Source organism: Ammospiza caudacuta, chromosome 13, assembly GCF_027887145.1.
Source record: "Ammospiza caudacuta isolate bAmmCau1 chromosome 13, bAmmCau1.pri, whole genome shotgun sequence".
Lineage (NCBI taxonomy): Eukaryota > Metazoa > Chordata > Aves > Passeriformes > Passerellidae > Ammospiza > Ammospiza caudacuta.
Genome location: NC_080605.1, coordinates 14,778,193 through 14,802,868, shown reverse-complemented (window position 1 = coordinate 14,802,868; position 24,676 = coordinate 14,778,193). Strand labels below are relative to the sequence as shown.

The following is a 24,676-nucleotide window of genomic DNA, read 5'->3' as shown; positions in this document are numbered from 1 at the left end:
TCCGCACCACTGCTTGTTCCAGGCAGATCTCATCTTTAGCCTGGCCCATTTCATGTATCCAAAACTCAGTCTTTTTGTGGGCTTCCTCTGGTTTCAGACCAGGCTCTACTGAAGCAGGCACCAAGCCCCATGACCAACCCTTGACCTGCTTATGTGCAATGGGGAGCAGAGATTTGGGGCAGGAGGGTGTCCCAAGACAGACAGCTGGAGGTCACAGTCTCTGGGGCTTTGCTTTCACTGGGGTTTGGGAATGTCTTGAAGTGCCAGTAAGCTGTTTTGGTCACTGACTATAGCGAGGGGATCATCCTGGCAAAATTCAAAGTGAAGCTCTGCACCTGATCAGATAAAGCACAAAGATCAAAAGGTCAATTTAAAATCCAGACAGAAAGGGACAGTCCACCAACAGCTCTCCCCCAACACTTGGTAGTGTTCACACAGGTTATGCTATGAAGGATTGATGGCTGGAGGTCATAGAGAGTCTGAGCTTTCCCCCAGCTTGCCAAGGAGGTGTGAGATCAGTTTCTGCAGGGCTTCAGCGCGGTGCACCGAGATGCGCAGCACCTCCTCGTGGTTGGCTTTCTCCTGGCTGCTGTAGCTCATCACCGCTTTGTTGGTGATGAGGGAGATCCCAAGGACTCGGAGGCCACAATGCCTGGCTACAATTACCTCTGGGACAGTGCTCATGCCTGCAGGAGGAGAGGAAGGACCAGAATGAGTCAGGGTTTACACCAAAACAAGATCTCTCCAAGGCTGCATGATCCTGCCTCCGAGCACACGCCCTTGTCTCACTCCCCCCAGCTCTGTGTCTGAACTCTGTAATAGTTAAAGGCTGTGATATGTACAAGGCTCAAATAGCTGCAGACTACAGTTACAACTCTGCTCAGCACAATAAACCTCCTGCATTTGATCCTTGTGCCACAGCTCCCTCCTCAAGATGTGTCAGACTGCTTGCAGACTTGCTAAGGAAGTACTGATGTGCTGTGTCATTTGGCTCTTCCTTGGCTCAAAAAGCTACTGCAAATAAAAATGGCTTTGAAAGGAGCTGAGCTCCTTTCCTCACACACAGCGAATCTGCAGGTGTTAATATACATATTTCCATGAGCCAGGGGTCATGGAAGGAATCATAGCTGGAGAAATCATATGGATCATGGCACTTACTTTTCTTTTACACAGTTGGGAAGGTATCCATGATTACCATCCCTAAACAAGACTCATAAGGAAGGCTGGTTTGTAGAGAAAAAGCACAGTGAAAATCTTTACAATGTCACAATTAGAAGAAAAATACTATAAAAAGACTTCATTTTTATTGAGCCCCACTCAGTCCTCCTGAAATGGAGCCATCTGACCATGAGAGGCTTTGTGTTTGGGGAATAAACACAAAGTTGTGCTGGGATCCCTGTCCTGCTCAGCTGTAAGCACAGGGACTTTGTGCAGATCCTCCCAGGAGCTGCACTAAGCCACTGCAGAATGAAGCAGAAATACACAGAGCTCATTTCTCCAGCCGCAGGAGACTTCAGAGAGTCAAAGACCGAAGCAAGTCAGCCTTGAGCAGAATTAACTGTCCAATCCATGTGCTCCAAGAGCCCTGGCAGCCCGGGCTGGCAGCTCACCCACAGCGTCGGCTCCCAGCGCCTGCAGCAGGCGGCACTCGGCGACGGTCTCGTAGCTGGGCCCAGCCTGCAGGCAGTACACTCCTTCCCTGGTGAAGCTCAGCAACCCCAGCTCCTGGGCACTCTCCATGGCCAGGCTGAGCAGATCTGGTTCATAAGCGTCTGACATGCAGGGAAACCTCACCCCAAACCTGAAAGGCAGAAAAGGGCACAGCTGTGTGATCGTGCTACTGTTCCCTCTGTCAGAGTCCAGGTGTGGTCATTCTTTAGAGAAAAAGGAAGTGTTGAGGGCAGACCTGCCATGGATGCAATCTCTCTCATTCCACTCTTATAATCAGGTAATTCTACCATCAGTCATGGTTGGAAGGGACCTTCAAAGGCCATCTCATCAAAACCCATGCAGTGAGCAGGGATATCTTCAGCTAGAACAGGTTGCTCAGAGTCCTGTCCCACCTGACCCTGAATCTTTCCAGGAATGGGGCATCTACTTGGGAGTGACAGTCCTGCTAGATCTAGTCATCCAAGACTGTTGGAAGGTCTGGCACTACCTCCCTTCTGCAGGAACCCTTCTGGAATGGTCTTTCAAGAGCTCCTGTCTCTAGGGAGCACTGATGGCCACATCTCTCTCTCCTCAGTAACTGCTCATGATGTCTTTTAAACATTCCCCACCAGACAGTGGCTGCTCTGAGGCACAGAGTCCCTCAGGCTGTCCCTGGATGGAGGTTTGAGCCTGGCCTGATGGAGCATCAGTCCCTATATTTAAGGCCCATCACAGCAGGCAGCTACTTTACATCTTGGAGCTCCAGGGCCATATTTTAGGTAGCTTTCATCTTCTGCTTCAAGACTGGATCTCTTGCTTTTGGTCTTAAAATAGCAGCTCAGTCCTGCTCCTGCTGGAGTGAATCCTGCTGGAGTGAATCCTGCAGCAGTAGATGGCAAACACTGTTATGCTGCCACTGAGGAGACCTGGAAAATAAACTCCCAGCCATGTTCACCAATGCAGATCATTGGGAGTGGACCAGGTCCCTCATTTATGCTATTAAAGCTTCTGTTTGTTTACATGTTCTTCCAGCTGAATGCTTAGGGCAGTAGGTGGCTTATTTTGTTTTTATAAACACTAAATATTACATAAATAAAAACAAACTTCCCCTTCTGGTCTAAGGTAATAAGTATTCATCACCATGAAAATTGCTTCCCTTTTCTGAAGGATGGCCAGCAATGCAGAAGTCCAATCTCTAATTTATTAAAAAAATATTATTTCCACATCACTTCATTGCCTCTAGTTTTGCTCTGTTGTGCTTAGATAAATCCTTCCTGGTAGCTCAGCTGGACAGGATTTTAGGAGTTTGCTAAGCTAAATCTCTGCAATACTTTGAAACCTGATTCATAAAGACCTTTTGCCCATTTTGATGCCTTGGTCAGCAGTACATAAGTCACCTCCCAGAGCACTGCAGTCTTCACCAAGCAGCTGCTTTGGGGAGGCAATGAGGCAGCTATGCTGCCTTTGAACACTGTCCAGATGCAGTTGTTTGATTGGAGCCTCTCCTCCTGCTCCAGAGCAATTATGCAAGCCCAGAGAGCTTTAAACACTCCACGTAGCTTCTCTGCTTTTGATCACTTTCTTCCAACCCACGGCAATACCTACAAAAATGTAAAGATGTTCCACTTCAGATGGGTACTGTCCTCTTGCCATGGAATCGCAGCACAGTGATTATTTCTCCTGAGGCAGCTGCCAGCACCTTTCAGATCCGTTCAGAAGCAAGAGCCAGGTCTGCTGTTACATCAGGAAGGAGCTAACTGAAAGCCAGGCAGGGCACCTTACTCTCAGCAGAACTTTCTCTCTGGGAAGATCTGAGGTCAATTCAGATGCCTGCCCTGCAAACACATCCATTTTTCACAAGGGGCCTTCCACCTCACCAGTCTGATGGTGTCTTGAAAGGATTTGGGGATCATAAATTCATTTTGGAAGGGACCTTGAGGTCATCTAGTCCAGCATCTTGCTCAAAGCAAATCCAAATCTGGTGGCAACTGCAGTTCAGGGGTGAGAATATACTAGGAGTTCCTCTCTGCACTCTCAGTAAGGTAAAGATTCTGCTACACAGCCAGTACAGGAAAGCTGACTTCCCAGTTCAGCCAGCAGCAGGTGGCTCTTGTAGATCTCAAGGTCTCTGAAGAAGCTGCCAAGACAACCACCTCTCATCAGAGCAATGCCTTCAGTGAATACAGAGGCACTCCACTTTGGAGACCTGGATACAGCAGTGGTAATCAGGAAATTTAGATGTTTCATCTTTGCTCTGCCCTCCAGTTACTGCCTGGCCTCTGCTGTACCCATTCCATCACACCAGAAATGGCTGTTGATAAACCCAGGCTGGGGACAGCACAGTTCACTGATTGCTCAGTTAAGAGGAGCCAACAGAGAGAGGGAGTGATAAGAAGAGGAGCAGTGGGTGTCTTTAGCAGATGGTACAGCTGGTCGTGTCAGGAGAAGGATCAGAAGCCTACTTGTACAAAACAAAACCTTCTGGGGGTTTGTGTGTAAGCTCCTTGTAGGCTTGTACAAGTAAGCAACAGCCAAGGGAAGGCAGGGCAGGTGGCACGGCACACACAGCTCCTGCTGTAACTCTTCCCTTGAGGTTACCTGGAGCCAAACTCTGCCTCTCAGTAAACATTTGTCAGTAGGCACAACTGGCAGTCCCAGCCCATGGCTGGAGGAAGAAAGGATTAATTGGTAACAATGGAGCCAATGCCTTCTTACCTCTCATCGTTTGGTCCACGCAGGGGATTCTGCCCTCCCAGGCCAAACAAGCTGATGTGATCCCTTATGAACATGATGTCCCCTACTTGGAAGTGGGGATTCAGTCCTCCAGCAGCATTAGTGACAATCAAGATCTCCACCCCCAGGAGAAAGAACACCCTGATGGGAAAGGTGACCTGCAAGAACCAAAAGCCAATGCGCAAAGAGTGTCACAGTCAGCAGACAGCCATTGCTACTGCATTTGTAGTATCACAATTTGTGGATGCAAAGAGTCTACATATGGAGACAAAACAACCTTCTGCAATTTTAAACATTCCTCTAATTTAAATAGAATATTAATGCTTTTTAAGCAAATTAAACATAATCTTGCAATGAAAAAAAATCTCTCATTAAAACCCAAGACCACATTTCCTACAGTTGCACTAAGGTCAAATAAAGTGGTACAGAAAAAACATGCAGATAGTTTTTTCCTCACTGCCAAGGTCTTGCAGAGATCAAGCCACTGTGCTGATTGAAGTAACTACTTATGCACATGGACTTGGAGAGTAATCCAAAGCTAAGGAACAGTTGGGAGCTGGAGAAAAAAAACTTAGAGAAGTTTGATTTTGAGGAGTCATAAAGGAATTCGGATGATATCTGCTATCAATCAAATGCTACTGTGAGCAAAATATTTCCTAGTAATGGGCACGACTTCTTCAAGAAGTAAGTTAATTTTAATAGACAAACACGTCTTGATAAAGCTAACTTTGTATTGAATGGTTTTAAAATAGCTGGTTTTCTATAAGAAGTTGGGTGGTGCCAAAAATTATGGTTTATATCCAAATGCAAATAACCTCAGTGCAAAAAAGGAAAATCACAGAGCTATCCAAATACAAAAAAAAAAAAAAAAAAAAAGAGCCAATAAATAAATACTATTGTTGTTTTCTAGCAGAAAAATATATATGTGCATGGTAGGTAAGATAAATCTCCACACATCCCAGTATGTTATCTGGGAAGTTATAGCTGCTTGCAGTAGCCTGGGAATTTTTCTAGGGAAAAAGAAAGCTTTAAACTATATAAATGCAATAGAAGATTGAAATAGATTATTCTTATCGAAGTCGTCTCGCTGCTGATTTAAATCATGATTAAACTGACTAAGTTAAAGCATGTAAATTAATCTGCCTTATATGATAAACTATTTCCCTCTGTGAGAGCAGCAGGGTCAGCCAATTTGTGTGGCTGTGCAGCATCACCTTCACCCAGCAGAAGCCAACTGCCTCTTGGTTTGAACTCCCAATTTTATTTTCTGGGGGCAGATCTGAAATCTAAGAAAGACTCATTTCAAGAGCACTGTAAGTTCATTGCAAGATCTAACATCCTGCAGCTAGATAGCAAGGCAAGCAGTCACTTCTGCAGCTTTTAAATGCCTCTCTCCATGGTGAATATTTTCCTTAAGGAGAACTCACCGTGCTGAGCGAGTAGCCTTCATAGGAGTGGAATCGTCCCTGCATGCACACGCAGGACTGTCCATTCAGCTCCCCAAACACCAATCTGCCAACGTGCCCTGACACTGGAAATTAACAAAGCGGCATTTTAGTTACAGGTCTCAAGGAATTTGACTCTAGAGGGATCTGTTTGTTGATGATTTTGCTTTACTGCAGGGCCAAGCACTGAAAAAGCAGGAGCTGGAAATTAAATAAATAAATAAATACATAAATAAATAAATACCTATTGAAAAGTAGGGCCCCCAATGAAGGAAATGATTGGCATCTGACTCTAAGGCTTTGGAATGCTGAACACTTGCTTTATTAAAATTATACTATATTACATTACAGCTATACTATAATTATATTACAGAATTATTATAGAATACCATAGAATTTTATAGAATTTTTATAGAAGTATTACAGAATACTAAAGAAAACTTGTGACTATCTCCCAATAGTCAGGACACAACTTTTTCCAATTGGCCAAGGAAACAAAACAGTTTTCAGCAGAATATAATTGACAAATCACTTTGGGTAAACAATCTCCATAACTCATTCCACAGGTGCAAAACAACAGGAGCAGCAAGCAGAGATAAGAATTGTTTTCCCTTTTTCTCTGAGGTTTTCTTGCTGCCTTTCCTAGAAGAAATTCTTGGGAAATGGTGCTTAGCTTTTCTCTGTAAAGAGAATTGTGGCCACAAATACCTATATCTGTGCTACGATATTTATATTTTTTTACTGTGAACACACATTTCGCCAGCGTGGGACTGGTTTGCGGACTTGAATGATCCCTGTGTGAGGCTGTGCTGCAGGCTGCTGGTGGCTGGGGTGCTGATGGCCTGAGCTGTGCTCACCTGAGCTCCGTGGGAAGTGGGGGATGTCCTCGTACAGGAAGGCTGTCCTGCTGTCCAGCACATCGGCCAGAGCTGCCAGCCCGGAGCCGCAGACGATGGCGACCCTGGGCCGCCGGGCAGCGCGGGCACGCAGCCACTCTGCTGCCTCCTGGCACGCCTCATAGCTGCTTCTGCAGGACGAGAACAGGCCAGGGAGGCTTACCAGCCCTTCCTGGCACGCCTCATAGCTGCTTCTGCAGGAGGAGAACAGGCCAGGGAGGCTTACCAGCCCGTTCAAAGAACAAGCTTCAAAGGATAAAAGGTGCAGGGAAAAAGAAATTTCATTAAGACTATAATAATAGAAGCTTCACTGCTATTATTGAAGATGCATCACTTTAATCTCACGTATTTTACCCCTGACTACAGGGAAATCATTTGAATCCTCTTGGCTGGTTTCTTTCTGTAGATGAAGAATGGCTAATGATACCTAGATCACAGAAATGTCATAAGGCATAACCATTCCTGCTTCTGATGGGCTCTGGTCTCCCCTGAGTTCCTGAAGAAAGGGAAAAGCGCAATTAGACTGAGAAATTCCAACCTATATGAGTGTGCATGGGGATGTCCAGCCTGTGATGAGGAAATACAAATGTGTGGAGTTCTGAAGACACCTGAACAACAGATCTGGAATGCTGTGCTGATGAAGGAGTAGACACTGTCATCTGCAGTAGGTAAAGATTCAGGTGAACTTCTGAGACATGGGTCAAGCATCATCTAAAGAGATGGAGAAGGCAATCTCTGTAAGTGCTGAGTGCCATCAGCTCCCACCACTTCCATCTAGGCTGGTACCACATGTCAGACACCCACCCTCTCGATACCTCGTGCCTTCAGTACAGAAGATAAACATGGAGATCTTACTCATCCCACAGAGCGGGCATGGGATCACACCTGCAGCCCAAGAGGCCCAATGACATCAGTCTCCACCAAAACAAGTGAAAACCAGGAATTTGGGCTCCAGAGTTTAAAGTGATTCAAGAGGGGGACTCGGCAAATACCTCAGTTAAAAAAGTCTAATCCATCGGGGAGCCCCATTGCCTGAAGGTGGGATAGAAGCTGGCATTACAGTGCCTGTTGTACATCTGTCTCATGGGAAAGGAGAAGAGTTCAACTTTTAACCTCTTGGCCCAGTATTCAGATGCCTTAATCACAGTTTTGAAACACAATCAATAGCAAAATAATCCTATAATCCTGTTTTCAATAGGACAGTGCAGAGACTTTCTGAAAGTCAATATCAAGGTTGATTGGAAACTATCCTCAAAAGCAGGGGTACTAATAGTTCTTGGAAGCAACTCAATCATTACCATTGATGAGCAGAATTAATGATTGCACATGGTAGAGGACTGGGTCCTGGAGTGAACCCACAGGCAGGGTCAGCAGTCCTCTCTATGAAAAGTTGATCTCATTATTGAGAGGTGAGAAAATCAGATACTGTGAGGCTGTGGGTGATGTAAAATTGACTGGAGGTGCTGATGAGCAGTCACTATCTATCCAGGAATGTTTCTTTTGGTTCTTTTTTGTCAAGTCTTTTTTTTTCCAGAGGTGTAAACCCTAGTAATGCTGCTCTCAGCAGTCTTAGAGGACAGACATAAAAGCTTTCAGAGGTGAGGCGCTCCTCACTGCAGGAGGTTTCAGGCCACTAAGAGGATTTGACTGTGTACAACTGGTTCCTCCAACTAAAGTAGCAGATATTGAAACAAAGGTTCTCAATTCTATGCTTTCTCTTTATACTGACAGGGTCAGTAGTTACTGCACAGGTGTTTTTTGTGAGCATTTAGCCTCTTGACAGTCTAGTTGCTACTCTAAGTCCTATCCAGCATAAGCTACATCAAACTTACAGTCCTAGTTACAAACTGCAATGTCAAAAATACCCAAAAATATCATAAACTTGCAATCCAGTGGGAAGAAATAACTTCCATACGCATAGATTAAAATGAAGAGTCATACTTAGCTGAAGTACTTTTCAAAGGAAAAGTTTGGAAATGAGAGAGTTTATTTACCATCACATACTGAATTTTCTAAGTGTATCATGAGCTCCTGAAATAAGCAGGAGCTGTGAAAATGACATTAATAAAGACTACAGTTGACTACGTTATCACTTGCTCGCAGACAAAAGCTTTAAAAGTGCTTTACATACATTAATGAACAATTCCCCCCAATTTCTCTGTTGAATAACTGTAATCCTTGTTTAGAAATTCAAGGAAACCAAGAGAATTTATATGTAATGCCCAAGGTTTTGACATACCTGTGGCAGGCAGGAGAAAAGAACAAGGTCACCAGGATTTGCTCTTCCTCGTGACCATAATACTGCTTGTTTCAGTTTTTGGGTTTTTTGAAGAGCATAAACCATTGCAAAATAACATTAGAGAATGGATATTATTCCTATATCCTCAGAAATTTTAGGAATGTGGGATGGAACCCATTCAATGTCTGCTGAAGATATCAGGACTGACTGAGCTATGCCAAGTTATGGTGGATTTTTTTCCCCTTTTAAACAGAAGATATTAAAATACTTCTTAACCAAAGAAGTAAATCTCCAGTGCTGCATATGTTTCCTTGCCTGAAAGGGGCTCCAGCAAGTGCACAGGGGCCTGGCAGAGCCCTGTCCTTCCCAAAGGCTTTGGGCACATCAGAGCTGTCCCCAGTGCTGAGAGCACAGCGATGCCAAAATTAATCTGCTTGCAGTATTTCGCTTTCAGAAACCTTCTGGTGACATCAAAGGGACTGGCAAGCACTGATAATTTCTGAATGCAAGGGAGATACCTGCTCAGCAGGAGCAAAGGGGGAGTTTGACCCGTGGGTCACCCAGCAGAGTGTTCAGCCTGGAACTGCAAGAGCACAAGGCCTGTGCAAGCTTTTTGACAGCCTGAATTAATACATGGAGCACAAAGGCCCCTCTAGCTGCTCTAACAATGCACACCTAATAATAGTGCTCGGTAGCATTGCTTTGGATTAAATCACAGGATCAGCTGAAAACACAATCCCCTTTATTGTGATTGCTGTCATCCACCGGAGAAACACATCTGTTGCAAAACACAGGACTGTCACCGGTGACAGATCTTTTATGGCATGAAAAAAACCCCACTCTTATTTGCTTCTAAGTTGGCTGAAAGCAAATCTATGCAAAAAAGCAGACATATCCCAATAAACAGTTAAAGCATTATGTTTGGGGGCACATGGCCATAAGTATTCACAGTCTGTGCCTCTCCACAGGAGATATTTGTCTCTTCTGGCCCATAACCTCTCCCAAGGTCACCTACTCACTGCCATATTTCATAATACCAGCACCTGCACAGGCAGATGGCCAGATTGCTCTCCAGTAATAAGATGTTTGCTTCTGAGCAGCCTTTGTCTGACATTTATTGAGTGCCCAGTAGAAAGGAAACAAGGTGAAGAAAAGAGATGTAATTTTGTTAGTCCCATCCAGTTTGGATGTCCGTGCACCCCCTATTTCACAGCACCTTACCTGTCTTCCTCAGCATAGGCCATCCTCCTCCTCTCTGGTTAACCAAAAGAAGGGGATGGTTGCTGGAAATGGAGCTGCAGGGGTTTATTTGACCAAAGAGCAGAGGCCTATTGAACCTGCAAAGCTGCTGCTGTCTCTGGCAGTGAGTCAGGGAAGTGTGTCCCAGCTTCTCTCTGCTGTCCCCTGAGCATCTCTAATCCCCGAGTAGGAGGGGCATGGTCAGGACATCTGCTTTTCTGGCCTCACCCCACATGACACACATGCTCTAGAGCTCTGCAGAAAGCTTACACGCATGCACACACACACTGTAATGCAGATTAAGCCCAGAAATTTCACACACACACAACTTTTCAGCGGCTGACAAGGGATCTGCCTGGATTTGCACCTCTTGCATCACCTGGGAACCAGCTGGAGTCACCTGCTCCTGTGCAATTCAAACCCCTGGCAGTGTACAGACCCTGTGAGATGACCTGTAGCACCTACCACTGACACCAGACCTTTCCACATCCCACATCATTGCCTTCCCATTCTTTCATGGCAACCAGGGGTGATGACCCAGTAGCTCCCCTCAGGGATTTTTGTTCATATCTAATTGTCTCACCCTTCCCAAGAGGAAATACTTCTTTGAGATATACTAAACCTCCATTCAGCAGAATATGGGAGACACAGAAAAGACAACAGACACCCCACCATCTGTCCTTTTAATTTTAGCTTTGCTGTTTATGAAAACAAACATAAAAACAACTCTGTCATATGGATCTGTTTGTGCATCGGTGTTTGATCCCAACAACTGATGTGAAGCACATTTTACAGAGCCAGAGATGTTTCCAAGACAATTGAATGCCAAAAAAATTCAAGAAAAGCAGTGATGAGGAGAGACCTTACACGCCCTAGCTGAAAGGCCACATCTACAATATGCATTCACAGCTTAATAAATCTAGAAAGGACACATGGGGGTATAATTTATAAATATCACAAGCAGGGACAAAACCTCTATTAGAACTTGTTAATTCTTAGACAAATCATCCAGACATTAACAAAAATTCAGAAAACTGGGCATTTCAGGTCTTGGATTTCTTATTTCTTACATTCCTCTTTCCTTTTGATTTGGAATACCTTGCATCATACAGACCATTGTTGCCCCAGAAAAGTGTCTCTGAGAACTTCAAAATCAAACAAGGTAATAACTGCACCAAGAAAAAAAAACCAGGGCATTTTCAGAAAGAGATATACTTCATGCTGGAAAGCAGAAACCCAGCAATGCCAGCACACGCTGGGAATCTGCAACAACCAGCAGAATTTAAAAATCCAATTTTGTTTTATTTGTTGAAAAATACAGTTGGCACCAAAGAAATAGAAAATGGATCTGAAGAGAAACCATAATGAGGTCCTTTCCCATCAAGTTCTTGACCTCCTTTCTCCCTCAAGTTCACTCTTCCATTTCTTTCTTGCTTTCTCTTAGAAAGCTTACAATGCCTCTTCTACGTCAGGACCCACAGTACATTGCTGCACTTGCTCTTGGTTTGCTGGAGGGAGTAGGAAAATCAACATTAAGGAGCTACAATTAATTTTCCCTTCCATGCCCTCTTTCTAACTCTGTTTTTCCCATATTTCCCCTCCTTTTCCAGATATGTCTCCTTTTTGTCATTCCCATTCTTGTACTTCTGAATCTTGGCCATATCTGCCTCTGCCTGTTCTAGGTATATTCTCCTTTTTTCAGCATTGTTTTTCTTTACAAAACACAGCAGACTGAGAGCAGAGATGGTTTTAGGTAGATTTAACTGCACCAAACCCTGTGCCCAAAGAAGGCCCACACTGCTTGGCTGTGAGACAGTGTGCCAAAGGATTCTGGAAGTCACCATCACCCCAAGCAACATTCACCCAAACCCAGGGTCTTAGAGCCACTCACCAGCTCACTCAAGTCTTTCTGCCCTCTGGAAGTCCAGGCTCCTCTTGCCACTACTCAGGACTTCTTTGAAACCCATTATTTGCTGCCATTAAATTAAATTGCAGAGCAATGTTAGGCCCTTAATGTTGATTTTCCATAGAGCTTGTTGGTATCAGCAGAGTTCTGATGCCCCCCAGATATGTTCCCTTCTTCAGCCTTAATCTGATTACGTTCATTAATCTGATTCTTTTTTTGCAAAGCAGACAAGAGAGATCAGACAGCCTGAGAGCTCTTCCCAATTTGCTCTCATCTAAGACAATCTCCTTCCTAGTTTGGATTTACATGGAAAACAGGATTATCAAAAAGGGGCCATTTTATCTGTCTTGCTGCAATGTTGGTTATTTAACAGCAACAAAAATTACTTGAGTTTTAACCTGTAATGCTGCATTGGCTGGACAAGTAAGAGATAAACGTTCACCCTACTAGGACAAAATTAATTTGAGCACTGAGGACATTCATGCCAATTAGACTGCAGGGAATGCTCCAAATCAGATTTATCTAGAAAAAGAAGGTATTGAATAGATTGCATAATGCTGAAAAAAATTATTGAGAGTCTTTTGTCCTGAAGGAATCTCAGTTGTCTCTGTCTGTATGTGTCTGCAGCAATTTGTATCTATAATCCTGATGTTACTGCCTTGGCTGTCATTCAAGCCCTGCTTCCATAGTGAGAACTTCAACTGCTACAGGATGCAGATACAATCACCTGAAATTATTTTCTAACAATGCTGTACATTCCTACAGCAATTTCCATCTTAAGAAGCGTCGTGAAGTATTTTGCAAGCATTTCATCAAAACATTTAATTAGTGCTTTAGGGTAAGTCTCCACTTTCCTGTGTGCTGACATTATCACTGTATCAAATTATTTTGCAGTCTTCTCACACCTCCTGCACATCACTCTTTTGGGAAGAGGAACTGAGCTACAGAAATATTCACAGAGTGTCTGCACAGTGGGGACAGCCTTGCCCAGAAGAAAGTATCCCCCCTAAGCACTACAGGCATTACCATGCCCTTACAGGTGCTCTTACCTGGGGGGCATTTCTCCCAATTCTCTCACACTTAAAAAAGCCAGGATTCTGCCTCAGTGTTTTAGAGCAAGGTGAAATGGCTAAATTTTGGAAAGATCAGCTTTTCTGCTGACTACCCAAAGCACACGCTCCAGGTTTGATTAAAAATTACTGCCAAGAATTAATCAGGAATTTTGCAGCAATTTGGAAAGGCTTTGTTTGGGAAACTCATTATACACTGGCTAGCCAGACAGCCACTGGAGTGTTACTAGCCACAAGAAAGGGAGATAAAATTGAATTATATACCAGAAAAGTTATTCCTCAACAGATCATTTTAATAACAATCTCTAACAAGCTCTGCCTGGAGTGGTGAGCATACTGCTCATTGTACATTGACAGGAAAGAGACCTCTGACCACAGTGAATGCAGCAAAGGGCTGGCCAGGGGAACAGAAAACCAGACGTTCAAAGAGCCTGTCATGGTTAGCTGAGCAAAATGAGAGCAAAGCAATGCTTCCATGACAGCCTGAAAATGTTGCCATGGAGGCAGGAGAGATGCAGAAACTTAAGACAAGCAGCAGGAAACTGAGGAGATGCGTGTTCAGTTAGGCCAGACATCAGAAAAAAGCTTCCAGCTGGCCAAAATGTGCAGTCCCAAATAGCCCTCCTGTGAGGGCAGTGGGAAAAAGGTTTTAGGACAGATCAGTAAATGTAAAGGGTTTATGATGTTTACTGGGAGGGAAGCAGCCACAGCACTCACAAATTACATGCCTGCTCTGTAAAACCTCACCATCTTTGTAAGACTCAGGCAGGAAGAGGAAGCAACTTGACAAAACCTGTGAATAAATGACACCACAGAAATCAGTAAAAGAGCAGAGATGTCCTAATACCAGCCAACACTTCCATCTTCCAGCTCTGGGAGATGGATCAAATAGCAAAGGGTAAGATTGCAGTTGTGGCCATAGGAGTTTGTGGAAGCAAAAGCACCTGTGGCAAGGAACTTAGAAAGAGTATAAAAAGGATTATTTGGGGATTTGAGGGAAAGGAGTTGAACCTTCTGAAGGGATACAAAGAGCACAACCAGGGATCAGCAGTATGTCAGGCTTGGGATGAAAGGATGGGCTTTTCAATGTGGAAGTGCTTTGAGGCAGGCAAAAAATCAGGGGAAAGTGTAGTGGAGGGCTGAAACAATCCTTAGTGAGAATAAGTGGAAAAGAAACCACAGATCCTGGTGGACTGGAGACTAAAAAAGGCCAGGTACCCCTGTGGTCTACAATAAACACAAATAACTTGAACTAAAAATTATAAAGGATAAGGAAGAAATGCTTTCGGGCCTGTCACATAAGAAAACAATTCTCAGATAATTGAATTATACAACACAGCTCCATGTAGCACTAAGAATCCTTGACAATAGATATATTTCCCTATTCAACACAGGTAAATGCAGTTCATATCCTGGCACCACAGCCAGCTGCTGGCCTGGGGCTCCAAGATGCTTCTCCATATGAAGAATACAAATTCTCCTTAGGAAGGTCACATATCAAAACAACACAGGACCAAAGTTTATCCTGTTCTGTGGTCTGGTTTCCTCTTCAATAATTGATAATACTTTCACACAGTGAAATGCCAGACCTTTCACTAGGTCTCAGGACCATGTCCTTGTTTCCCCACAGCCCCCTCTGGAAAACACTGATTTCTGGAGGTCAGTAGGTGAACATACAATTACTGGTAGTTGTGGTCTGTCAGGATGTATTTGTGCTGTTCCAACAGGATCAATGCTTCCTCATTATCTTGTGTGTGGTGCAATAATAACACATTATTGAGCAGTTGATAGGTTTTCCCTTTCAGTGATTTTTTGTTTAAAGAAGCAAAGGTTAGAAAACTGTACGTCATTTTACCAACTGGCTACGTCAGACATTGTTTACTGGAGTTTCCCAACTCACTTTCCTTGTAGCAGATAGTGGCTGCAATTCCTCTGGTGATGAAAGTGAAACAAAAATCTGCCTGACTTTGGACTGCAAGCCAGAAGCAGCAGAAGAATGACCCTTACAGATCAGTCCCCAAGGTCATGGAAATCCACCTCATTAAGGGCAACCAGCTGTCCCAGCATTGTGCACCACTGCAACAGACAAGAGTGCTGTGATTTACATACCACACTGTTTAATTTAGATACTCTATTAGCAATAAATCTAATCATAATCATCCACATAATCACTGTGGGTAATTCTTCTCATGTCTGACTGAGAGCCTTCTCTCAACTGCTCTGCCACACCAATGTTATCATCCCAATTGACAAATATCTTGCATCCAGCACAGTGATAGATAAAACCACAGCGAGATGTGGTGCAAAATTATGTGGGTTTGGGACTGATCTTTAGAAGCAGGGTGAGAAGTACTGGGTATCCCATGGAATCTATGGAAGTTTCTTCCATGGCTCAGCATAGTCTTCCCAGATAACTCCCTGCACACATTCAGTATGATGGAAAGAGCTCCCAAACACCCCAGCATTTCCCCAGCTCCATCACATAGCAGAGTTATAACATATATCTACAAAAGAAAAAAAAAATCAGGGGCATAAACAAGACTAGTTTGCTCTTAATGAGATGTTTAACCTCCTGTGTTTAACTGCCCAATATTCCCTTAAAGACAGATGCTTCCATCTGGGGCTGTTGGTGCCACAGCTGTGCACAGAGGATACAGTCTGATTGGAAAAATAGCAGCTGAAGATCAGCTGATAAAAGTTTAGCTCCATAGAAGCAGGGCTAATGCAGGAAGAAAGAAAGTGCTAGGTTCTCATTTTAACTATCTTACATGGACCAAAGAAACCAAACCAAACAACAACAATAGCAAAAAAGAGAGATTATTTTGCATAAGACATAAGTGTCTACTCAAATTTCTGCTTTAACTTGAAGAGATTTCAGAAAACATAGAAGGATCCTGAAGCTCACAAGCTGAGTTGAAAGTTTAATTTCAGAAAAAGCATCACATTTTTCTTAAGCGTGCTATTCAATCACATTTACTTCAGCTAGGACTCTTGTGCTGTCATGCACTCAGTGATGAATTGTTCTCTCCTGTGATTTGGAAGAGCCTTATCTCCAGGAGTCCAGGGGAGCGTGACACTGAGAAGCTGCAAGCTCCAGTAAAAGCCTGGCAGGGTAGAAATGCAAAGGTCAAGCCTTGCTTAGAGACCACTTTGCCCCACGAGCTGAATTGTAGCTGTTCTTTTGGTAGTGTTATCCAAGCACTCAAGAACATGTGAAAAGTGATGTGTGTAAGAAATTAAAAAGAATCAACCCTTAAACTCAATGCTTTAATTACCTATGGCCCACAGAAGTCAGCCAGTGTACACCTTGTGGCTGGTGTGTGAGTATGCAGAAACAACAGAAGGAAGGCAACCAAAACATCCCAGCACCACTGGAAATATCAGTGAGAAAGCCAAAACTAAAGCAAAGCTCTGCTCAGGCTTTTACTACAAACACAAACATTTCAGACTATAACATACCTTTGACCTCCCCACTAACTTTAAAGTCTCAAGAGCTAAGGATAAAATTTTAGCAATGCCATCACTGTGTGCCCTGTATTGTCAACAGAGACCAGACCAGGCACTGGAGAACCCACCACACCCTCAGCTCCACACCTCACCAGCTGCCCACTTGCTTTCATTCATTTGCCCCAGCTCTCCCTCTACTTTTACATAGCAGAAAATCTTGGTTAAGTAAAGGTGATCTTCAAACAGGCCAGTCAAAGGGTGAAGAGGCACTGAGACAGAAATCTTCCATCTGCATCTCAGCTGTTTCTCATTAGGTAAAACTTCTTTCTGATGAGGCAGCCAATAAGTACCATTTTGTTACACCACTATTAGGGGTCAATATGACAGGATTTGGCTTGAAAAAGACATTCTCTCTTTTTTTCCCCTCTCAAGAGATTATATTATAGAGTTTTGTCCTGTATTCGTGTTTATAAGGAGCACTGGACTTTTTCTATACTTAAGATTGTATTTTGTAGTAATATTGCTTCATTTTAGAGACCAAGCAAGTAGATTAAAAGAGGGGAGGAAAGTTGTCTGATTATAGATCCCTGTCTTCAGTTATGACTTTAACATACAAATTCTCTCATGTACCTAGAGTGGGAGAAAAGATTCCTTATGTATACATTATTATATCCTTAAGATGGACCAGTAAAGGGTTTTTTTTATTTTCAGTTACTGGGCTTTGAGCAAAATTTTCCCAAGTTATCAGTTCTGGAGTGCTTAGTACTGATAGCACTGAATTTCTGTAGCAAAACTACTTCTGGCGTAGGACTGGATTGAGCTTCATGAAGAGTATGTGAAAGTGCAAAAATCTGCTTACTCATGCTCCATTGTTGGCTATTTGTTCCCAGAAGGGTTGGGGAGTGCCAAGCTCCTGAACCTGCATATAGGAAAATCCCCATAATATTTAAAGTCTCAAAAGCAACTTGCACCTGCTGTTTACTGTAATAATGAATACGCTTTGACCTTTCTGCTCCTGTGTGCAGATTAGATGCTGTTTTGCTGTCTAAAGCGTCTGTGTGTTTCCAGGGATGCTGCAATGGATGCTCAGTGATGCTCACTATGACTCTGTTAATATTTCAAGGCTCTTGCCTCCTGCTAACCCAAGCCGGGTGTAACAAGTCTCCCGGGGATTTAGAAAGGGCAGCAAGGTGGGTTACTCAGTGAAGAGTCTCCTTATGGGTTCCAGAGGGCAAAGCAAGCTCTGGAGGAGCATCACTGCTGAGCCGCGGTCCCTGCAGGGCTGTGAGATGATCGCACCGGGCTCAGGCTCCCAGGGCAGGCGGCCCAGGGCGTCGGCAAAAAGCACCCAGGGCGCTGAGCCCCAGCGCTGCCTCTCCAGCGGGTGGCCACACATCCCCATACAGCCTTTCTCCTCTTTTCCTCCTGAGCAACCTGTCAGCGCTAGCGCTGGTAAGTGCTGCGCGGGTAACTTCCAGCCTTCCAGCACCGCCGTCCTGCCGGGCTGCCCCGCTGCTCGGAGGCGGCTCCTCTGCTCCTTTTCCTCCTGAGAAACAGCCGCGCTTGGGCTCCTGTTTGGGAGATGGAGCCGAGGAGCCGCGCTGCCGCCCGCCCGGGACTCTGCTGCTCCTCACCCACTCCGGCTGCCAGCCTCCCCCGCCACTGATGGCAAAGCCGGAGCGGCGAGAGCCCTCCCGGCCCGGGGCAGGGCGGTGCCCCCCGAGCAGAGGGCGTGCCGGGCGGGCGAGGGGCCGGGCTGGGCGCGCTCCCGCCGGGTAAGAGCGGGAGCGGCTCCAGGCCGCGCTGCCGCCGCGGCCTCGCGTAGGGAGCGGGCGGCGCGGGGAGGCGCCTCGGGCGGGCGCGGCGCTACGAGCGGCCGGGGCGGAGGGAGGCGGCCGGGCCGCGCTGAGGCGGGGAGCGGATGCGCGGGGATGGGTGAGGAGCTGCGCGGTGGGGCGAGCCCAGAGCCCGGTCCTGGCCGGAAGGGGTCTGGAAATGAAGATGAGAAAGCAGGCGCTTGCCTGTTCTTGCTATGTGCTGAGTGAGCCTGGATTTAGGGTTGGGCTTGTTAGTATGTTGGCCGTAGCACCTCTGGGACAAGCTAAGAGCTGGCGTTGTTCAGCCTTGCAGAATGCTCTGGGGAGCTCTTGGAGCCCCTTCCAGTACTTAAAAGAGGCTTATATGAAAGGAGGGTGACTTTTTACCTGGGCAGATAGTGGTGGGGCAAGGAGGAACGTTTTTGATCTAAAAGAAGAGACATTTAGATTGGATGTTAGGAAGAAATTCTTCCCTGTGAGGGTGGCAAGGGCCAGGTACAGGTTGCCCAGAGAAGCTGTGGCTTCCCCATTCCTGGAAGTGTCCAAGGCCAGATTGGATGGAGGTTTGAGCAACCTGGTCTAGTGGCAGGTATCCCTTAGCCATGGCAGGGGGGTTGGGATGAGATGGTGTTTAAGGTCCCTTCCAAACCTCTTCTATGAATCACTGAGGTGAGCTGTAATTAAAAGCCCATACTCATAGTTGCTGTTTAAAATTAAATATACTAGTCAAGGGCACAATGGTCTGTGTTTCCCCCAGTTTTCCTCTTTACCCAGAACATCCTACAAGAAAGGATGAGATTAAAGCCAGAGCCCACCTGCATAGAGGACAGTGAAATTAAACCTGCCTGTTGAAAGGCCTTAAACTGCGGAAAGGCAAGATGAAACCTCAGCTGTGTGTGTGACCCTGTGCCTCTCTTCTCCTCAGAGGGCTGATGGTGATGAGGGCAAAGCGATGTGGGCTGTGGCTTGAGGCCCTACATGGGTTTGAGAGGAAGAGTAAAGTGCTGCAGGTGGCCATTGTTTCCAAACTTTCTCAGCTCTTTCCGTTTTAATCCAATATTTTCTCAAACTCCCTTGTTATGTAACACTTAAAGTCATTGTATTTTGCGTTTGTGGGAATGGGAGGGCTTGAGGGATGGTTGAAGAGATAGGCTGAGAGATTTCCTATCCCGAGTGGTAATTTTGATTGAATTATTTTGCTTAAATGAACATTTTAGTTTAGAATAAATTGCTGGCTGGCTGATTTCTGGTTAGTGCCTGTCAGTTGTGCGCTGTGTGCTTTGTGCTGGGCAGTGGAGCAGATTGCAGCAGCCTCGTCAGCTTTGTGTGGAGTGTGCTTGTATTTGTTGGCCTTTACCCACAGCACTTAGCACTGCATTCTTCTTTAACATCAAGCACGTATTCCCATTGACCACAGCTGCAAGCAAGTCCTCTCACTTCAGGTTTATCACAGCTTTTTCAGTCATTAAAGGAAGGCATAAGGGTTTGCAGTCATCTGGCAGAGAGCAGTAATGCTGAGCAGAGGAAGGGAAAGGTTTTGCTCACTGGCTGATGTCCAGCATCCCTGCAGGGCCCTTCAGCTGAGGGGCAGTTTCCAATGAGGGCTACCCCAGCATTACACTGGGGCTGGTGGAAGAGGTGGGATGGTTTTTTCTGCTTGGGAAATTGGAGGAGCAGCAGCTGTGCTCCCTCTCAAAGATGCCTTTGCTTGTGGCTCCCCACCCTCCATACTTAGAGCTCTCAGATAAACACTGCCATCATCAGATGATAATGTTTCTGGGCCACTTGCTGAATTTGGAGAGCTCGTGGTGTGTTCTCTTTTGTGACTGAGAGAGATATTTGTATTTAAGTGTTTAGATCTATACAGTGAGCAGAATATTCAGAGTCAGTGAAGGGCTAAGCACCAGCAAACTCTTCTTCACTTGCTGTGTAAATAGCAAGAAGGGCAATTGAACTGGTGAACCTCCTGATTTTCAAATGACTTTATTCAGGATAGCCCTCATTTACATTCCTCATTGGTGCATTTACCTCTGTTCTAGAATATAGGTGTTAAGCAAGACACATTTTTATTTTTCACAAAAAGCTTTTCCTATTTCTGTACTGGTGTGATTGGAATGACATGGTTTCTTCTCCCCTGATGTTTTCCAGGTTGGGAGTCCACTCAAGAATGGATAAATGTAAGCAGCCTAATGTTAACCAGAAGATCAACCTTGAAAAATTCAGTCCTGAAATTCTCTCTGAAACTGAGAAGCTCTTTGAGAAGAAGTTTACTTACACTAAGCCAGTGAACGATGAATGGAAGCTGCCAGATCCCAGCAATGCTTTTACATGTGATCATGTGGAATTTCACTCACTCCAGGCTCTGAAGGACTCAATGAATGAAGTGAAGAACCAGCTGAGTGATAAGAACCTGGAGGATTGGCATCAGCACACCTCATTTACCAATAAAGCAGGGAAAATAATATCTCATGTGAAGAAATCTGTGAATGCTGAGCTCTGTACCCAGGCATGGTGCAAATTTCATGAGATCCTGTGCAGTTTTGCTCTTCTCCCAGAAGAAGCTCTTCAAAATGGAGAACTGAATTCTGTGCACCTCTGTGAAGCGCCTGGAGCTTTTATAGCCAGCCTTAACCACTTCTTGAAGTCCCACCATGTCCCTTGCCACTGGAATTGGGTAGCTAATACCCTAAACCCTTATCATGAAGCCAACGACATCCTTATGATGATCATGGACGACCGTCTGATAGCGAACACGTTACCTTGGTGGTACTTTGGCCCAGATAACACTGGGGATGTGATGACATTAAGACATCTAACAGGACTTCAGAGCTTTGTGAGCAATATGGCCACAGTCCACTTGGTAACTGCTGATGGCAGCTTTGATTGCCAGGGGAATCCAGGTGAGCAGGAAGCTCTTGTCTCACCTCTTCATTACTGTGAAACAGTCACTGCTTTAATGATCCTGGGCACTGGAGGATCCTTTGTTTTGAAGATGTTCACTCTGTTTGAGCACTGTTCTATCAACCTGCTCTTTCTGCTGAACTGCTCTTTTGAGGAGGTCCATGTCTTTAAACCAGCCACCAGCAAAGCTGGGAACTCAGAGGCCTATGTGGTTTGCCTTCGCTATATGGGCAGAGAAAGCCTTCATCTGCTTCTTCCTAAAATGACACAGAACTTTGGAACAGAAATGCTCAACAAAGCTCTCTTCTCCCAGCATACACTTCCTGAATCATTCCTTAAAACACATGAGGAGTGTTGCATGTTCTTCTACAAGTGCCAGGTGGAGACTATCTCTGAGAATATCCGTCTTTTTGAGCGCATGGAAGAAGCAGAGCAGGTGAAACTGAACAAGTTAAGAGACTGTGCAGTAGAGTTCTTCATGCAAAAGTTCCACCTGAAACCCATTGGCAGAAATAACTGGCTTGTCAAGAAATCCCAGGCTGGTTGCAGCATGAATGCAAAATGGTTTGGGCAAAGAAACAAATACTTTAGTACATACAATGAAAGGAAAATGATGGAAACCCTGACATGGAGTGATAAAGTGGCAAAGGGCTATTTGAATCACTGGGCTGAGGAACATAGTTTAAATAATGCTGGGAACATGTGTGTTCTGGAAGGATCATTTTCTAACCTTGAATGTAGCTTTTGGTACATTTTGGAAGGAAGAAGATTGCCCAGAGTAAAGTGTTCTCCATTTTGTGATGTTCAGGTCTTAGAAAATCTTAATGAAGCTGTGAAGGAGTTGGGTGGGGGGAGGCTGAAAAGCAGATCAATGCTGCAGCCTTGTCACTCTTGTGAATTTCTTCCTGGGGAACTCATACTGGCAAAAGTTTCTGATCTTGCCAGGTGCCATCAGGAAGGCCTAAATGAAAGTTGTAGTGACCAATTCAAGTGCCTTGTGGTGGGCTTTCCCACCCTGTGTGACACAGACAGCCAGCCCAGCATGGAAATAAAGCCCATGGACGCAGCCACGCTGCTGACTTTCAGCTTCTCTTTGCTGTACGATGGAGAACCAAAGTACCAGCAGCAGCTGTTGGAGTGTGTTCTGCATTCCTTGGCGCAGCTGGCAGCAGGAGATGCCTTGGTTTTGCCTGTTCTCTCCTGCCTGACACGTTTCACAGCTGGCCTGGTGTTCATCCTGCACTGCTGTTTCCGGAGCGTGGCGTTCGCGTGCCCGACCTCGCGGGAGCCCCTGCGCAGCGGCGCCGCTCTGCTCTGCGTGGGCTTCCGAGGCCTCCCCGCGCCCGTGGCGGAGTTCCTGCAGCACCTGAACGCTCTCATGAGCTCCCTGCTGGACACAGACTCTCCCCAGCAGGTTCTGCAGTTCGTGCCCATGGAGATTCTCCTCCAGGGCAAGCTGTTGGAGTTTCTGTGGGATTTAAACACGGCCATTGCAAAGAGACAGCTCCACCTGATTGTGCAAGCTCAGCAGCAGCAAATGACTAGTGACATTCCACTTTAAAATAACTCTAGAACTGTGTGAGTTGCTGCTGCTAGACCTTGTTTCACAGGCAGGCAGAAGGTGTTAAAAACACTGTTAATGTGAAGGTAACATTAATGCAAAACTGGTGTGACATTGAGGGTGCTGGCAGGATGTTTTGAGCTATCAATCCTAGGTGCACCATATTGTATCTGTAGGAAATAGGAGAAAAGAAAGCCAGACCTTGGTTTGTGGCCACTGAGTTGCATGTTTCAGGATGCAGAATAACATGGCATATTTGATTCAATGGAAGCAAGTGCTGACATGTGAGCATAAGCCTCAGAGCCTCCCATTACCATTCCTAAAAACTGTCTTTTGACATCCCTTTAATTTACAGTTGGTGATGTGGGGGAAATCCTGTGTAACTTGCCTTACCATTTTGGATGGTATGAAGTGGTGGTGGTTATGGGTACATGGCCCCATTTACCATTCTTAAACAAGAGCCTCTGAATTTTCACCTCGTAGCCTTTGAATATCAGCCTCTTCTTTAGCACTTCAGTGAGTGAGGGCTGAGATGAAAATTTCCTTGCCAAAGCCTGATAATGGTTTCTCCATCTCATTCTTGCAGCTGTTTTGTGAATGCCATGCTGATATCCTGAGTTCCAGTTCTTTGTGCACTTCAGTCACTTGACAGAAGGATCAAATGGAGCTGTTTATGCCAGAGCAGTGCTCAGCCTCTGGCTGTTCATTGCTTACTCTTCAGGCAATAATTTGGATTGCCATCAAGCCCTCTCTTGTGACTTCTTATGGGTCCAAAGCTGAGCTCAATTCTCGAGAATGAAATTTGCTAAAAGAATTAGCCAGTGGCTGTAGACACTTGGGCTTGTAACAAGCAGAACCTTTAGGAGACATTTAAATGCAGGAAACTTCCACCAGCCACGAGAGGCTCATAACATGCAGTTGCTGGGATTTGCCAGCTTTTCCCTGCTAAAAATCCTTAAAACAAAGGCTTTGAAGTGTTACCACCTGAAAAAACAGTTCACCAGTTGTGTGCTGCCTTTCTTGCGCACACAAGTGTGTTCATGTTTGTGTGAGAGCCCTCTGGGTTGTGCAGCCATGAAGCTTTTGTGTTGTAAGTAATCAATGTGTGCTTTTGATGTAAAGGATGCATATATTTTTGAAGTAGAAGAAAATATGTTGAATTACATGGTTGTTGTATATTTTCATTTTATTGACAAATGTTGAAAGTGTTAAAAGACTATTTTTTTTTAAAAAAAGAAGGGAAAACAACTACTGTTTGGAGAAAATAAAGCCTTTTATTTTAGATTTTCAGTGTTGCTGTTTACATATTTATTTACCAAATATGGAAGAAATCAGTGAAATGCAGTAGGGGAGCCTGGGAAGGTTTAAGTGTTTTCTGTGATTTTTTTTTTAGCCAGGCTTTCCTTATCTTGTCATTTATCCATCCTTGCTGAGTGAAGGGTGTAGTCATCTGCATTTCTGTCCAACTTTAACTTTGGAGTTTACCAGCTTAGAGAGACTCCACTTGTAGACTTGGTCAAAGCAGGGGAGGAGGCCTGCACAGAGTTCCCTTGGCCTTGTCACTGAGCCTGACCATCCATGTCCCTCCGTGGCTCCTGTAACTCTTAGCAGCAAGGATTTTATCTTAAGGATCTTCAGTTTCTGCTGGCTGTGACCACTGCTCAGGTAGGACGAGGTTGTTACACACTGTAATTTTGTCTGCAAAATCCATTATTTATTCTCATCCTAATTGCTTGCCTTCACTAAGTGGTGTGATTGAGAAAAAACTGTGT

General features: G+C 44.9%; 2 protein-coding genes across 5 annotated transcripts; one reads left to right on the top strand and one right to left on the bottom strand.

Annotated features, from left to right (window-relative positions):
* Positions 1 to 468: 468 nt before the first annotated feature.
* Positions 469 to 10,207, bottom strand: LOC131563704 (purine nucleoside phosphorylase-like). The gene is made up of 6 exons (XM_058813815.1): positions 10,185 to 10,207; positions 6,686 to 6,855; positions 5,811 to 5,914; positions 4,366 to 4,541; positions 1,611 to 1,801; positions 469 to 686 (listed from the first exon to the last, which is right to left on the bottom strand). Exons 1-6 carry the CDS (start codon positions 10,205 to 10,207, stop codon positions 469 to 471), a joined length of 882 nt encoding a protein of 293 aa, XP_058669798.1.
* A 10,402-nt stretch (positions 10,208 to 20,609) lies between these two features.
* Positions 20,610 to 24,157, top strand: CMTR2 (cap methyltransferase 2). 4 transcript variants are annotated; one of them, XR_009275301.1, is made up of 2 exons: positions 20,610 to 23,188; positions 23,491 to 24,157. XR_009275301.1 is itself a non-coding variant. In XM_058813707.1 (2 exons), exons 1-2 carry the CDS (start codon positions 20,610 to 20,612, stop codon positions 23,551 to 23,553), a joined length of 2,211 nt encoding a protein of 736 aa, XP_058669690.1. In that variant the 3' UTR covers positions 23,554 to 24,157. The 4 variants fall into 4 exon arrangements, 2 of the variants coding, with proteins under 2 accessions (XP_058669690.1, XP_058669689.1); XR_009275302.1 differs by having other exon boundaries at positions 20,610 to 22,990; positions 23,491 to 23,583; XM_058813707.1 differs by having other exon boundaries at positions 20,610 to 22,757.
* Positions 24,158 to 24,676: the final 519 nt, after the last annotated feature.